This window comes from Ambystoma mexicanum, chromosome 3q (genome assembly GCF_040938575.1).
Source record: "Ambystoma mexicanum isolate Mex_15411 chromosome 3q, UKY_AmexF1_1, whole genome shotgun sequence".
In the NCBI taxonomy this organism is placed as follows: Eukaryota; Metazoa; Chordata; class Amphibia; order Caudata; family Ambystomatidae; genus Ambystoma; species Ambystoma mexicanum.
The window spans coordinates 1,241,985,107-1,242,001,575 of NC_090926.1; the positions used below are offsets into that span (position 1 = coordinate 1,241,985,107).

General features: G+C 45.8%; 1 protein-coding gene across 12 annotated transcripts in view; it reads left to right on the top strand.

The window, feature by feature from the left end:
- NFIX (nuclear factor I X) overlaps positions 1-16,469 on the top strand; it is a 2,606,865-nt gene that overhangs the window by 678,537 nt on the left and 1,911,859 nt on the right. For 11 of the 12 annotated variants that reach the window (XM_069604191.1, XM_069604190.1, XM_069604198.1 and 8 more), the window contains exon 3: positions 14,469-14,522. The exons of the other annotated variant lie outside the window; for it this stretch is intronic. In XM_069604191.1, the coding sequence (XP_069460292.1) occupies positions 14,469-14,522 (54 nt within the window). The remainder of the gene's footprint in view (positions 1-14,468; positions 14,523-16,469) is intronic. 12 annotated transcript variants of the gene reach the window in all.

Genomic DNA, 16,469 nt, shown 5'->3' on the forward strand with positions numbered 1-16,469 from the left:
CTCGCGGATCGAACATCCCGGGTTTCTATTGGTAATGAAGCGGCAGACCCCATCCCAGTACCACTAGGAGTTCCACAAGGTTCTTGCCTCTCGCCAACGCTATACAACGTGTACACAAAGCTTCTATTCGCTGCCTTGGATGCCATGGGTGTCATCTATACAACTTTTGCAGATGAAACCCAGATTCTCATCCCCATTACGGGCAACTACGACCTTGATACAATCATGATCAATAAAATCTGTGCCATAATTGGAAGTGCAATCAACAGTCTCTGCCTCAGGAATGAGAAATCTGAGGTTCTCATTGCGGGCTCCCCAGCCAAAATCAGTACTGTACACCTGACTACTCAGCAATTAACATTGAGAGGACTCCCATTCCAGTGCTAAAACAAGTCAAACCTCTAGGAGTATACCCAGATGCTAACCTCACAATGTCCAAACATATGAATGATCTATCCTCTGCCACTTCCTACACCACTAAATTAATTGCCTTAAATAGACAATTTCTCACGGAAAACAACTGCACCACCCTAGCCAGAGCTCTCATCCTAACAAAGCTAGATTATTGTAACATACTTATGCTAGGAACCTCTAATGCCAACCCCGCTAAATTGCAATTGTTGCAAAATAAAGAGCTGCAAGCAGCCCTTGGACTAAAAAAATCTGACCACATCTCCACCATCAGGAGAGAAGCTCACTGGCTACCCATCAAAGCTAAAATCATTTACAAAACGCTATGTGTCACCCATAAATGGCTAGCAAAAAAAGCACCTAGTTACACTGAATAAGACATCCAGAACTCTCAGATCTAGAAAACAAGCGCCCCTCTCTACCCTACGCTTCAAATGCTCTAGAGCAGGGGGGAGTAGCTTTCCAATAATGGCACTCAAAATCTGGAATACTCTCCCGCTACAAAACAGACTGGAGCCTTCTCACCACTGCTTCAAGAAATCTCTAAAAACGTGGTTATTTAATAAATACTAGCCGACCAACCGTCACTCTCATGGTTACCTTCCTAACCAGCCACTGTCTCTATCGTATCTTATGCATCGTGATCCTTCTCTGCAAATGTTAATACTGCACTTTGTATGACCTGTTGGATTGAAACTGTAATTACTTATACTGTACCTACTGTAATGCACTGACTGGAATTAAGCCCATTCATGCAAAGATATCTGTAACTTCGCAGTGACCCCCACGGGTTTGGGCGTATTATAAATGTAGTCAATAAAATTAAAAAAATAAACAAGCAAACCAAGACAGACATGCTTTAGCCTTGTTGGGGCTTCCTGGGAGTGTCAGGCCTCATCCATTCCCATCACTAACACAGGCAACCCAAGAAGAGCTTTAGTCTTGTTGCGGCTTCCTGGAAGTGCCAGGCCACGTACTTTCTAATCAGGAAGATAAGCAAACCAGGAGATGCCTTAGCCTTGTCGGGGCTTCCTGGAAGTGCCCACATCCCTTCTCACCACTAACACAAGCAACCCAAGACATTCTTTAGACTTGTTGGGGCTTCCTGGAAGTGCCAGGCCACATCCCTTCTCATCACTAACACAAGCAACCCAAGACATGCTTTAGCCTTCTTGGGGCTTCCTGGAAGTGCCGGGCCACATTCCTTCTCATCACTAACACAAGCAACCCAAGACATGCTTTAGCCTTGTTGGGGCTTCCTGGAAGTGTCAGACTGCATCCCTTCTCACCACTAACACAAGTGACCCAAGGCATGCTTTAGCTTTGTTGGATGCTTCCTGGAAGTGCCAGTCCGCCTCCCTTCTGATCACTAACAGAAGCAACCCAATACATGTTTTAGCCTTGTTGGGGCTTCCTGGAAGTACCATGCTGCATCCCTACTGAACACTAACACAGGCAACCCTATACATGCTTTAGCCTTGTTGGGGCTTCCTGAAAGCGCCAGGCTGCTTACCTTCTGATCAGGACGATAAGCAAACACACAGATGTGTTAGCCTTGTTGGGGATTCCTAGAAGTGCAATGCTGCATCCCTTCACATCACTAACACAAGCAACCCAAGACAGACATGCTTCAGCCTTGTTGGGGCTTCCTGAAGGTGCCAGGCTGCTTACCTTCTGATCAGGACGATAAGCAAACCGACAGATGCGTTAGCCTTGTTGGGGATTCCTGGAAGTCCCATGCTGCATCCATTCACATCACTAAAACAAACAACCCAAGACAGACATGCTTCAGCCTTGTTGGGGCTTCCTGGAAGTGCCACACCCCTTCCCTTTTGATGAGGAAGATCAGCAACCCCAGAGATGCGTTAGCCTTGTTGGGGATTCTTGGAAGTGCCAGGCTGCATCCCTTCTCACCACTAACACAATCAACCCAAGACATGCTTTAGCTTCGTTGAAGCTTCCTGGTAGTGCCAGGCCACATCCCTTCTGATCACTAACAGAAGCAACCCAAGACATGCTTTAGCCTTATTGGGGATTTCTGGCAGTGCCAGGCTGCATCCCTTCTGATCAGGAAGTTAAGCAATCCCAGAGATGTGTTTACTTTGTTGGAGCTTCCTGGATGTGCCAGGTCACATTCCTTCTGATAACTAGCACAGACAACCCAAGACATGCTTTACCCTTGTTGGGGCTTTCTGGAAGTGCCAGGCCGCATCGTTTCTGATCACTAACACAAGCAATCCAAGAAATGCTTTATCCTTGTTGGGGCTTCCTGGAAGTGCCAGGCCGCATCCCTTCTCCTCACTACCACAAGCAACCCAAGAAATGCTTTAGCCTCGTTGGGGCTTCCTGGAAGTGCCAGACCACTTCCCTTCTGATCAGGAAGATAAGCAACCCCAGAGATGTGATAGCCTTGTTAGAGCTTCCTGGAAGTGCCAAGCAGCATCCCTTCTCACCATTAACAAAAGCCACACAGGACATGCTTTCGCCTTGTTGTGGCTTCCTGGAAGTTCTAGGGTGTATCCCTTCTCATCACTAACACAAGCAATCCAAGACATGCTATAGCCTTGTTGGGACTTTCTGGAAGTGCCAGCCGCATCCCTTCTGATCAGGAAGATAAGCAACCCCAGAGATGCGCTTGCCTTGTTGGAGCTTCCTGGAAGTGCCAGGCCGCTTCCCTTCTGATGAGGAAGATAAGCAAGCCCAAAGATGCACATCATTGTTGGGACTTCCTGGAAGTGCCAGGTCACTTCCTTTCTTTTCAGGATGATAAGCAACCCCAGAGATGCTTAATCCTTGTTGGGGCTTCCTGGAGGTGCCAGGCCTCATCCCTTCTCACCACTGACACAAGCAACCCAAGACATGCTTTGGCTTTGTTGGGGCTTCTTGGAAGTGCCAGGATGCTTCCCTTCTGATCAGGAACATAAGCAACCCGCAGAGATGAATTCGCCTTGTTGGGGCTTCCTGCAAGTGCCAGGCCGCATCCCTTCTCACCTCTAACACAAGGAACCCAAGACATGCTTTTGCTTTGTTGGAGCTTCCTGTAAGTGCCATGCCGCATCGCTTCTCACCACTAACACAAGTAACCCAAGACATGCTTTTGCTTTGTCAGGGTTTCCTGGAAGTGTCAGGCTGCATCCCTTCTCATCATTAACACAAGAAACCCAGGACAAGCCTTGCTGTGGCTTCCTGGAAGGACTAGAGCACATCCCTTCTCATCACGAACCCAAGCAACCTAAGACATGCTTTAGCCGTGTTGGGGCTTTCTGGAAGTGCCATATCACATCCCTTCTGATTCCCAACACAGGCAACCCTAGAAATGCTTTAGCCTTGTTGCTGCATCCTTGAAGAGCCAGGTCACTTCCCTATTGATCAGGAAGATAAGCAGCCCCAGAGATGCGTTAGCCTTGTTGGGGCTTCCTGGAAGTGCCCGGCCGCTTCCATTCTCACCACTAACACAAGCAACCCAAGACATGCTTTGGCCTTGTTGGGTCTTTCTGGAGGTGCCAGGCTTCTTCCCTCTGATAAGGAAGATAATCAAGCCCAAAGATGCGTTCACCTTGTTGGGGCTTCCTGGAAGTGCCAGGCCGCATCCCTTTTGATCACTAACCCAGGCAACCCAAGACATGCTTTAGCCTTTTTGGGGCTTCTTGGAAGTGCCATGTTACATCCGTTCTCATCACTAACACAAGCAACCCACGACAGACATGCTTTAGCCTTGTTAGGGGTTCCTAGAAGTGCCAGATCGCTTCCCTTCTGATCAGGATCATAAGCAACCCAGAGATGCGTTCGCCTTGTTGGGGCTTCCTGGAGATGCTAGGGGGCATCCCTTCTGATCACTAACACGGGCAACCCAAGACATGCTTTAGCCTTGTTGGTGCTTCCTGAAAGTGCCATTCCTCTTCCCTTCTGATCAGGGACATAAGCAACCCGCAGGGATGCGTTCGCCTTTTTGGGGCTTCCTGGAAGTGCCACTCTACATCCCTTCTGATCACTGACACAAGCAACCCAAGACATGCTTTAGCCTTGCTGGGGCATCTCGGAAGTGCCAGGCCGCTTCCTTTCTCACCACTAACACAAGCAACACAAGACATACTTTAGCCTTGTCAGTGGTTCTTTGAAGTGCCAGGCTGCATCCTTTCTCACCATTAACACATACAACCCAGGACATGCTTTAGCCTTGTTGGGGCTTCCTGGAAGTGCCAGGCTTCTTCCCTCCTGATAAGGAAGATAATCAAGCCCAAAGATGCGTTCACCTTGTTGGGGCTTCCTGGAAGTGCCAGGCCGCATCCCTTTTGATCACTAACCCAGGCAACCCAAGACATGCTTTAGCCTTTTTGGGGCTTCTTGGAAGTGCCATGTTACATCCGTTCTCATCACTAACACAAGCAACGCACGACAGACATGCTTTAGCCTTGTTAGGGGTTCCTAGAAGTGCCAGATCGCTTCCCTTCTGATCAGGATCATAAGCAACCCAGAGATGCGTTCGCCTTGTTGGGGCTTCCTGGAAATGCTAGGGGGCATCCCTTCTGATCACTAACACGGGCAACCCAAGACATGCTTTAGCCTTGTTGGTGCTTCCTGAAAGTGCCATTCCTCTTCCCTTCTGATCAGGAAGATAAGCAATCCCAGAGATGCGTTTGCCTTGTTGGGGCTTCCTGGAAGTGCCAGGCCGCTTCCCTTCTGATCAGGGACATAAGCAACCCGCAGGGATGCGTTCGCCTTGTTGGGGCTTCCTGGAAGTGCCAGGCCACATCCCTTCTGATCAGGAAGGTAAGCAAGCCCAAAGATGCGTTAGCATTGTTGGGACTTCCTCAAATTGCCATGCCACTTCCCTTCTGATCAGGAACACAGGCAACCCACAGAGATGCGTTTGCCTTGTTGGGACTTCCTGGAAGTGCCATGCCGCTTCCCTTCTGGTCAGGAACATACGCAATCCACAGAGATGCGTTCGCCTTGTTGGGACTTCCTGGAAGTGCCGGGCCGCATCCCTTATCATCACTAACATAAGCAATCCAAGACAAGCTTTAGCCTTTTTGGGGCTTCCTGGAAGTGCTAGCCTGCATTTCTTCTGATCTCTAACACAGGCAACCTAAGAAATGCTTTAGCCTGATTGGGGCTTCCTGGAAGTGCCAGGCCACTTCCCTTCTGATCAGGAAGATAAGCCACCCCGGAGATGCGGTAGCCTTGTTGCGTCTTCCTGGAAGTGCTGGGCCGCATCCCCTCTCATCACTAACACAGGCAATCCAAGACATGTTTTAGCCTTGTTCAGGCTTCCTGGAAATTCCAGGCCGCATCCCTTCTGATCACTAGCACAAGCAACCCAAGAAATGCTTTAGCCTTTTTGGGGTTTCCTGGAAGTGCCATGCCACAACCATTCTCACCACTAACACGAGCAACCCAAGGCATGCTTTAGCCTTGTTGGGTCTTCCTGGAAGAGCCAGGCCGTATCCCTTCTGATCAAGAAGATAAGCAATCCCAGAGATGCGTTAGCCTTGTTGGGGATTTGTGGAAGTGCCAGGCTGCTTCCCTTCTGATCTGGCAGATAAGCAACCACTAATATGCTTTAGCCTTTTTTGGACTTATTGGAAGTGCCTTGCTGCTTCCCTTCTGATCAGGAACATAAGCAACCTGCAGAGATGTGTTCGCCTTGTTGGGACTCCTTTGAAGTGCCCGGCCGCATCCTTTATCATCACTAACACAAGCAACCCAAGACATGCTTTAGCCTTGTTGGGACTTCCTGGAAGTGCCAGATAGCTTCCCTTCCGATCAGGAACATAAGCAACCCGCAGAGATGTGTTTGCCTTGTTAGGACTTCCTGGAAGTCCCGGCCGCATCCCTTATCATTACTATCTCAAGCAACCAAAGACATGCTTTAGCCGGTTCCATGTGTTAATATCTCCGCAAAAATATCGGCATACAAAAATATTGCCATATTTTTGCGGTGATATTAAGCTATAGATCCTGCGGGGGAAACCTCTGCAACCCCTGGTCCCATTTAGCCCATAAATTATCCCCAGCAATAATATCGCCTATGGCCTTACCCCACGACCATATATATGGCGATATTATTGGTTGGGATAATATTACCTGATACCCTTTAGCCTTGTTAGGGCTACCTGGACGTGCCAGGCCAATTCCCTTCTGATCAGGACGATAAGCAAGCCCAAAGATGCATTGTCCTTGTTGGGGCTTCCTGGAAGTGCCATTCCTCTTCCCTTCTGATCAGGGACATAAGCAACCCGCAGAGATGCATTCGACTTTTTGGGGCTTCCTGGAAGTGCCAAGTTGCATCCCTTCTGATCACTAACACAGGCAACCCAAGGCATGCTTTAGCCTTGTTGGGTCTTCCTGGAAGTGCCAGGCCACATCCATTCTCACCACTAACACAACCAACCCAAGGCATGCTTTAGCCTTGTTGGGGATTTGTGGAAATGCCAGGCCACTTCCGTTCTGATCAGGAAGATAAGCAACCCCAGAGTTGGAAAAGATGGAAAAAGATGGATTCAGAATGACCGCTCTGTCTAAATCGATCTGTCAGCCCCTGACGCACACAAGTGTCAGGTGAGTGTCTGTGTTTGTGTGTCTGTGTGTTACAGTGTTTTTGAGAGCGTATGTGTGTGGATTTGGTGTGTGTTGTGCTGGGAAGGGTGTGGGTGGCGAAAGAGGGATTTTAGGGGGCTGAATCCCCCCGTTTGTTTTTCGGTAAATATGGTAATATCACACACAACTGTCTCTTCTGATCAGGAAGATAAGCAACCCCAGAGATGCGTTAGCCATGTTGAAGCTTCCTCGAATTTCCAGGGCGCTTCTCTTCTGATCAGGAAGATAAGCAACCCGAGATGTCTTAGCCTTGTTGGGGCTTCCTGGAAGTGCCAGGCCGCTTCCCTTCTGATCAGGAAGATAAGCAAACCCAGAGACGCATTAGCCTTATTGGGGCTTAAGTGCAGTTACATTCCAACATGGCACAACAAGCTCAGGACCCAAGCCTGACCTCCTTTAGTGCATGGCAACTTCCAGTTGCCCAGCTGCAGAAAATGTGTAGACAGACAGCCTGAGGTTGTACCAATAAGCAATCGGCCATGGACATGGTAGAGAGTGGTCTTCTCTTCATCTCATTAAGACACCCCACAATGCAATTCTTCCTCAGCAGGTTGCTACTTTTTTCTCTCTTGTTATTGGCCACTGTGGAACAGTACTATGCAAAGTAGAACTATTCTGCCAGCTGTGGCAGTTTTTGCCACCCAAGACAACTTGGAGTTCTGGAGGTTCGAAGTGCTGAGTGTGCTGACCGTTAAACCTACCACTGATGGATCAATTATTTAATCCCCATGTCTGTTTTCAGAAACTGCATTTTCCTAACATTCTGGGCTTAACTGAGGCCCCTGTGGCTGCCCCCGACACTTGTCCTGAGCAATACTGGTACCACAAGTTGAAGAAAGGGGCAACTATAAGACTACCTTGTTTTATAAATAGTGCCACTTTGCTACCGTAGCAGTATTGGTGCTGGTACGTTGCGATGTACATCATGGTGGTTTGGGAGCACCGAGTGTCGGTGCATCTAGCCACTTCCTGCATATTCCAGAGTAGGTAGTTACTTGCTGCAGGAATTGCTTGCCATCACTGGTAAGTTTCGTGTCCTTGGAAGTAATGGGGTGTTTTAATGCTGAGGGGATTGTTTTAGCCAGGAGGCTATGGAGCAGGAAAGGTTGTGCGAAGTAGCCTTCTTTGAGAATTATGCTTTAATTGAGAGTTTATAGAGTTGAGAAGGCAATGAGTCTTTCAGCAACACTTGTTCACAGTGGTTGTAGTTAGTTATGGGATTCCATTTTCCTATGTGAGCGAAAAGAGTGTTATTATAGCAGCCTTATCTTTACTTGACCACATGGTAATTTAACGGTCAATGTGTTTAAAACAACAGCCGTTCAGAGGCTGAAAGCTGTGTATAACAGTTGCCACATATACTGTTTTTTCTGCTATACAGAAAGTTGTATGACTAGTGGGGAAACTTTCCTGAAATCAGACATGTTTTCCACCTTTTCTCTCCATCTTGAGCTTCAAAGGCTACCTGTTGTCATATTGCACTGCCTTTCAATAACCTTTGGTGATGATCTGCAATTTAGCGTTTTAAATTTCTGCCTCTCGGGTTCACAACATAATATTTGGCACAATAAAATGTAAATATGAGCTATGTGTAGTTATGTCATGGTGGCTGCTGAGATTATGCAATTATACAGCCACAGCATTTGTTGAGTGTGTTGCATCTGTGCCAGCTCACATAACTTCTGACAGCTATAGCCTGCCTCATCTCACGTTACCAACAGAGGCAAAGGAGATATACCTGTCCAGCTGTCCCTGTTTCACCTTTATGATTGGAATCACTGCTGGGTTAGTAGTAGTGCTGGGCTGAATAGGTGCTGTAGCTACTACACATCCCTATACTCCTAAACAGCAGTAGTCCTTTTGTCACACTAACACATCATGAATAACATGCAACCAACGTAACTAGTGCGCCACAGAGAACATGTGATAAAATATGTATACCCATATTTTTGGCAGAATTTCAACAAATATTCATCATGGACTTGATGTAACATTGTACAGAGATACCGAAATAGTGGCCGAATTTTGATCATTCTGAAAACAAGTTCAGCACTTGGCATTCTGAAAAACATATGAATAGCGCTTGTGATTTATCAACTTCCGGGGCATCAATGGTGCAGGGATGAATATCAGTTTCTAAACCATCAATAGCCCCACACCTGTAGTACACCAGAAGGGGTGTGAACAGATTGGAAACACAAGTAAATTATAAACCTTCTTGTCCAATTTTAGTAACATAGACGGAACGGCAGGCTTTTCTCTGCAAGGTCGTGGCTTGTTGGTTAGTTGCAACACAGCAAAAATACAATTATTACCCAATGATAAAAGGGAATGTCCTGTCAAGGTTGTATAAAAATATCTACTTTATTAGTATTACAACAGACAGTTATTTATAACACACTTCAAAATTCAGCCCACCATGTAAAGGAACACAGAGGACAGACAGTTTCATGAAATAAAGGGATGCACTCTGGATACTGACAGGAGGATAGTCGGTAAAGCAATCAGTCTTAACTGTTCAAGGTTATTTGATTTCAGCACCAAGGGAGGAAGGGGTCTTAAATGTCACTAGAAGCCTTTGGAGGACCAGGGGGACTGAACCACACTCTACCAGGTGCTGGAGGTGATCTTGATGCTTGACAGCGTTGGGTCGGTTCCAGAACGCCTTGCAGCTCCTGCAACAGAGTTCAAGATGGGAGCCAGCTGCGGGTACCAGGCCGCAGTAATTCGGCAAGCTAGGCTGGCCAACACAGCGACTCATGGTCAAGAATCGCTGTATATGTGCTGTTTGGCAGATCTGGAACCCTGGTCGAGGCGTCTCGGACGGTTTGAGTGACTGCAGTGTGACAACAGTCAGTGGTGCAGTCGGTCGCGTGTCGAGGGCTCGACTGCCTCGAAATTGTCCATTAAAAATGGACGCTTGTTGATGCTTGTTGTGGCACTCCTCCTATTATCTTCGCAGGGCTTGTGTCATCCTTTAAGGCGGAAGCCCCAAAGCTGAGGAGAGTGTTTGCAGGCAACAGCCTTGTCCTTTGTTCAGAGACTCTCTGGCACTTCCCACCTAGGAAGTTTGCTGGCAGAACCTAGCAGGGCACACTGTGTGCTGGCTGCGTACCGGTACTGGAGCTGCTGGACGGGTCCTCTGAAATCGTTATCTCGCTCTGTTCCCTGGGAGATATTTAGGGGAGGGATCTTGCTTGCCTCTTGGAAATCCTGGCCTTCCTTCACTGGCAGAAATCGTAAGGCAGACTGTACCTTTAGCCAGGGACCAAATGAGTCCTTCTTCTTACTCCTTTCAAAGTCGTCGGATGATCTGCTAAAAGAGGGGCTCAACCCTCTTTAAAAGCCAAATGGGCCCCAGTGATTGGTGCAGGCTAAGCCTACTTTAATGAACCAATCCTGGGTCCCCTCCAACAGTCTTCTGTTATGCGTAAGGTCATAACCAGAGCACTTTGCAACAGGAACGGTAAGGGGTGACAACATGTACTACTAAGTCCCACCTATCTTTCTCTCTGTTGTGGATCAAAGTGTCTCTGACTAATTGAGCTCTCTGTGACTCCTGATCAAAGTGCAGTTCTCCCTTGAAGTTTGTAGCGAGAACAGACTTTCTGTCTCCATCAAATTACTTCTTTCCTCTGAAAGGGGGTTCCCTTCAGGGGTTGCCTACTGTAAATAGTAGTCCCAGGCATGACATTCACTGCCCTTCATGCAGAGGGGTGGGACCTAGCTTCAAGTTGACATCTTGCATATATATATAAGAGGTGTTAAGTTCCTGTCCCTTGTGTTAGTTCTGTGACCAGGCCTCTTCACAGTCCTGCTTCGTTAAACTCTCATCAGTATGCGCTTAAACCACACCAAACTTGGACGATAGAACAGGGCGAATCCATGAAGCCTTTGATATTTAATTATGCTGGCCATGGCAGTAGGAAGGTGTTGCCTTCCCCCTTCCTGAGATGCTTTGATGTACCAGTGGCTGTCAACATTCTAGCTAAATGTGACATGACTGCGCCTGTAGGCTCTGTCCCCCCGGAGTACACTTGACTATGTGTTTGTTGTGCGGCAAGCATAGGAAAATGTGTGCAGATTTGCTGCACATATTTTCTGAGGTTGATCTCCAATCATTCCATTTCCTAAAAAATGTTAAAAAAAAAGCTCAGGCGAGCGCACACTCCCCGGGCAGATGGTCGAATTCTTCACAGCGCTTGCTCATCCTTAATTGATGGAATGTCTTCAAATCCATTGTTTGTATTTCTCAATTTTCACTCCCACCACCCCACTCATTCCTCAGCCACTGCCTACTAATCATTTCAACTACCTTTCTAGACCCCCATAAGACATCACATTATTTATTCCTCCCTTAGACAGTTCTCTGCTCCATCACTCATCACTTCAATTCAACCCCGAAGCAATTCGACTTCTCCGCCCATCATCCAAACTCCTTTTCAGTCACCACCAATCTTCCTTGAGCCATCACCACGCCCTTGTGTGTGGCACCACCTATAGACGTATTTACAGCAAGGCCAACTAGGCCCAGGACTAGGGCAGCAGATTGCCAGAGGAGCAGCATTTTATTGCAGTTTACTTTCAATTTACTTGTTGTATTTTTTTTAATATAAAGCCAATTTTGTTTCTCAGAGTCTGGCTCATCCACAACACTGCAAGTCATTTTGAGCTATTAGCATACATTCCACTCTGACAGCTTAAGTGTTTGATGGCCAAATGTGTATGTATGCTTGATATTTGCAAACATTTTATTGTTAAGGGTGAGTTTTGTTTTTTATAAAAAGGAAATGCATACCAAACCCAGCGTGCCGTAGGTATTTAGGGATTCAGTCATACAACTCTCACAGGCATATATGACAGATCTAAAGCTTGTTGGTCATTCATAGTTCCCCAAAATGCTCTTTAATATGGCTAAGAGCCAAAACCTCATTGGTTTTATTGGTTCCACTTCACATTATATTTGGAATTCTTACTAATCAATTCACACATACACTGTGTTAAACAATCACTTTTATGTTCAAATACATGGCATGCATTTTTAAACCATTGCAAAAATGAAGGTTTTCCCTTCGGAAAAGTAGAGGTTAAAAATGATGCATCATTTTACAATATGAAATGCATGCTTATGCTTAAGACAAGCACAGAGTTTGCTCAGGTATCACTAAATGATGTTCAGAAGCAAGCACTAATTTCCCTCCTAGGCCCCCCGCATTTCAGAGATCCGTAGCCGCCCAAAAGGTGCAAGCATGGAATAGATCGTAGAGAAGTTAAAATGGCGAAGAGTAAAACTGAATGCGCAAGTGAAAGGATATCTAAAGCCATAGAAGGGTGAGAACAAAAACTGTGTGGCACAGGTACACACTGTTTAACAGCTGTAAAGGTGTCCCGTAAAGATATTCATTCAGCCATCTTTACAGAAGCAGCTCAGTGCTAAACTGGCAAATGGCATCCCTGTTGGGTGTATCATGTTTCTTTGATGACATTCTGCTGCACGCTCCGTACAACCAGGAGAACCAACTGAAAAGTATGTCATACAATGCATAGTTGTAATGCTTCCACAGGTATCCAGGCATTGCATCGAATACATAGTATTGAATGCAAAAGCATCGAAAAAAATGCATCGAAGAGTTTTTTTTGTAGGTAAAGGTTTTTTTTTTTTACTATAAAGCGTTCTAAAGGGTAAAAAACAGGTTTGGGGGCGAGCCCCCATTAAAATAAATGCATTTTTTCTATGCATTTGTTTTGCAATGGTTTTGCATTCGATGCTTAGGAACCGCTTCCAAGTAATCTTTACATTAATTATATTTTAAATACAAAGTAGGACTTTTACTGTGAAACAGCACTTCAAACGACACCAGGACATCTATATGTATACTCACAGATCTCAAAATGTTCCTATGTATTGTACAGTCCAACCAGCTCTACGGAGCTAACAACCATTTTAAATGACCTTAAAGCCAGCTGGCAAGACCCATAGTCTACACCACACCCACAAAGGTGAAATTGTGCCGGAGCGCCTGATCCATTGCTCAATTTTACTCTTCGAGCGTTGGGTATTTTGAACAATTGCACAAGCAGCAATGTTGTAAACAGTCTGCACCACTTCATTTGTTATAAAAGGTGCCTGCATTGCGCAGCTACGAAGAATGCTGTTGCTTCCCACACATGAATGTTCAGGGACATCCATGTCATTACTCTACCGTGAGAATGTACAGCCAAAGATTCCAAGGACCTTCTCTAACTGTCTTTATTTTACTGCGGTGTTCATGTGTAAGCAGAATTTATAAATTTCACTTGTGATTTTCCATATTTTAATGGTGTCCCAGGCCAAGGGACTGGAGGTACATCAGTTGCAGCAGGTAACTTGTCTTCTTTTCATTTTGCATCCTGCTAACACCAGAGCTGTAACCATGAGAAGGGTGTTGAGTTATTTTGATTCAACATTCAACATTTTTATAAGATGTGCCTGTACCACTTGCTTATATTTCATATGTAAACTTTACCATTTGACAAGACCGGATGTAGAAATGCATCTATATTGCATTAATATTACATACCAGTCTAGGTGCTTCTCATAAAGTGAAAGCAGGCAAGTTGTGAGAGAATCCAGATATTAGCATTCCAAACTTCTCTCACTTGTGTCCAGTTGGCATACAGCTTATGTTCTTATCACCTCCTCTAAAAGATTGTTTTTGGACTAAACCGAAAGTAGACAAGTAGCTGCAGCAATTACCTCTAGTGCACTCAACTGTAGAACACACTGCCTTCTCCAAATCTTGGGCAGCAGAGATCCAAAAACACTCTTTCAACTAACATAACATAGAAGATGACAGGTTTGAATTAATAGAGAGGGAGCAATAACTTTCTAATCCTTGTAACCTGAAAAACATCCTTATAATTTATCGAGCTAAAATTGGGGGTAAAAGGGCATAATTTGGACAAGGACAGAGTTTGTTGAAGGGGCAAAATCTGGTGACGGTGCAGAGTCTGGCAGAGGTGGAGTAAAGTTGGGGGTGGGACGCATGCACTTATTTGGGCCTAGGGCAGCAGAAAACCAAAATACCCCCACTGGCACCTCCTCGGTGCCCTGTCTGCCACAATTCCAGTCATCCCTCAGCTATCCGTCTTCTCATCAAACAATGGGTGCCAAATGAATGGCGGCACACCGAAGTACAAGAGAAAAGTGACAAAGTGACATGAAGGGCGGGGGGGGGGGGAATGTGTGGGAAGCAAATTGAAGATGTTTTGTATTGCTGCTTGGCGGGGAAGGAGCCCAGGCTAAGTCCCTATTTGACATCCATTTAAATTTACCTGTGTTTATCTCACCTAAGATCATTGTTTAATGTATTTTCTGCGTTTTAATGATAATATGCCTATATGTGACCTCCTCACCCCCCATGCCCCACAAAAAGAGCATACCACCATGCAGCTGATGAGGTCATTGTTTGTTTCAGATGCACGAAAACCAGTACAGGAAAACAAACTATGATGTCATCAGCTGTGCCACGGTATGTCCAGTTTCCTTTGGGGTATTTGGGGTTGGGTGTGCGCTGTTTTTATGGCTTTGAAGAGGAGGCTTTATGTAATATATTTATGTATTGCTTTTAATAATGAGGGTGCTCGGAAATGAAAGAAATGTGGATGATAGGTCTTCTGTAAAAGCCAGTCAGAAAGATGCCATGTCTGCCTCATAGCGAACACAATCAATGCATGATGAATAATGAGATGTTGCAGAGAACATGTATGTGTACATTCAGCAGGCTCTCGGGGAGGGAACAGATAGACGCAAGATGAGTAGATGTTAGGGTACTACTGGGACTGTTGCTATTTGCTAAGCCATCCGTGTGCGCAGAAAAAGGGGACGGAAATCTGTCTGGTGTCAAATGTGAGAACGGGTAGAGATCATTACTAGTCCCTGCCCACTCTTACCGTCCACATCATTCCATGAATAAATCAACAGTGGCGTGACAAATATCGGGGTGCGTCTGATTATCAGTCCACCTCCATTTCAGGAGAGAACTGGAAGCTGATTCCTTTTGAAGAATGTGTCAAAACTTTTTAAAAGAGAAAATGTGGAAAACGCTGAAATGTTTAAACGCTGTAGTATCATAATTATTCCCACAAAATAGAGAGTATATCATGTTTATAACAGTGTGAAGTGTAACGTGTGGCTTCAGGTCTGCTGGATGCGGACGAGCGCTGTGACACGGTGCGCAGATCGCAAAGCTAGAAGGGGGCTTATTTTCCCCGGGGGGGGGGGGGGGTGGAACTGTTCACTGTGAATCGGGCCCTGTGTCTTCTAGTTACAGCCCCTTTGGAGTGAGAGCCAGAACATGGGCAGCCGCAGTGCACGGACGGGCACATGTCGCGCTGTTCCTTCCGTGTGTTGGCTGCTGCTGCTGCTGCATTGGGACACACAACGTTGCATGATCTATTAACCACGGGGAGCAAACGCCGATGCCGTTGCGTTCCATTGACAATTGAAGGACTCGTCCTGTTCTGGCACCTCTTTCCCAGTACCACCAAAACATATGCTTTACTTTTCACAAATCTGGGCGTTCACTGCAAAGTAAGTGTATAGCATTGGGGGGAGACGCCTGTTTTCTAGAACCAATATTAGTGACTTCGTTATTTTGCAAGAAGGCTTGTTGGTATTTATTGAAGTGACAGGAGGTGCCCATAAGGAATGGTTTCTCCATGTTCCTTCTATGAAGTGTTCAGTGTGCCCTTAGTGCTGCTGTGTAATGCACCAGGACCAGCTATGCCTGCGGCCAGCATTTCACACCTGTGCAAAGGGATGCACATACATGGCCCTCTCTGGGTTGTGTGTCCTCATGTCCCTGGCATTGCTTTTGCATCTGACCTGCGTGATTTTGCCATGCACAACAATGGAACATATTATTCATTTTTCACAGTTATTAAGGAAGGAAAAGAAGTGTACATAACGTGCCAATATTTGTGTGCTTAGAAATATGCTACCACTGCCACCAATTCACACCTAAAGTATGTCTGAATTGTATAAATGATGCCACCTTGCTCGGGAGGAATTTCTGATGGTGTAATTTTCCTCACATGTAATATGCAAAGCTCCCCCAAGGGCTTTGTTTTTCTTTGCTTGTCATTAACAGTTACCTTTATTGACCCATGTCTATACTCCAGCACTTGTGTTTTGAGACTGCGATTTATGTTAACGAAATTAAATACAATACATTTAGCAACATTATCTGCCACACCAATCTCGTGATGTCCTGACACCATGTAAACAAATGAGTACTTGTCATTCAAAAAGTTCCTAACATTTTACTGATTTGGTATGAGATGTATTCGTTTTGTATTTGTGTGCAGTGTGGTATAAACTACCTGAACGACTCTTGGAGGCAAGAAAGTGAGCGCCCAGCCATGATCTTCTTATCCAGTCACACACATCAAGTTATTCCGATATATTATTTCTTTTT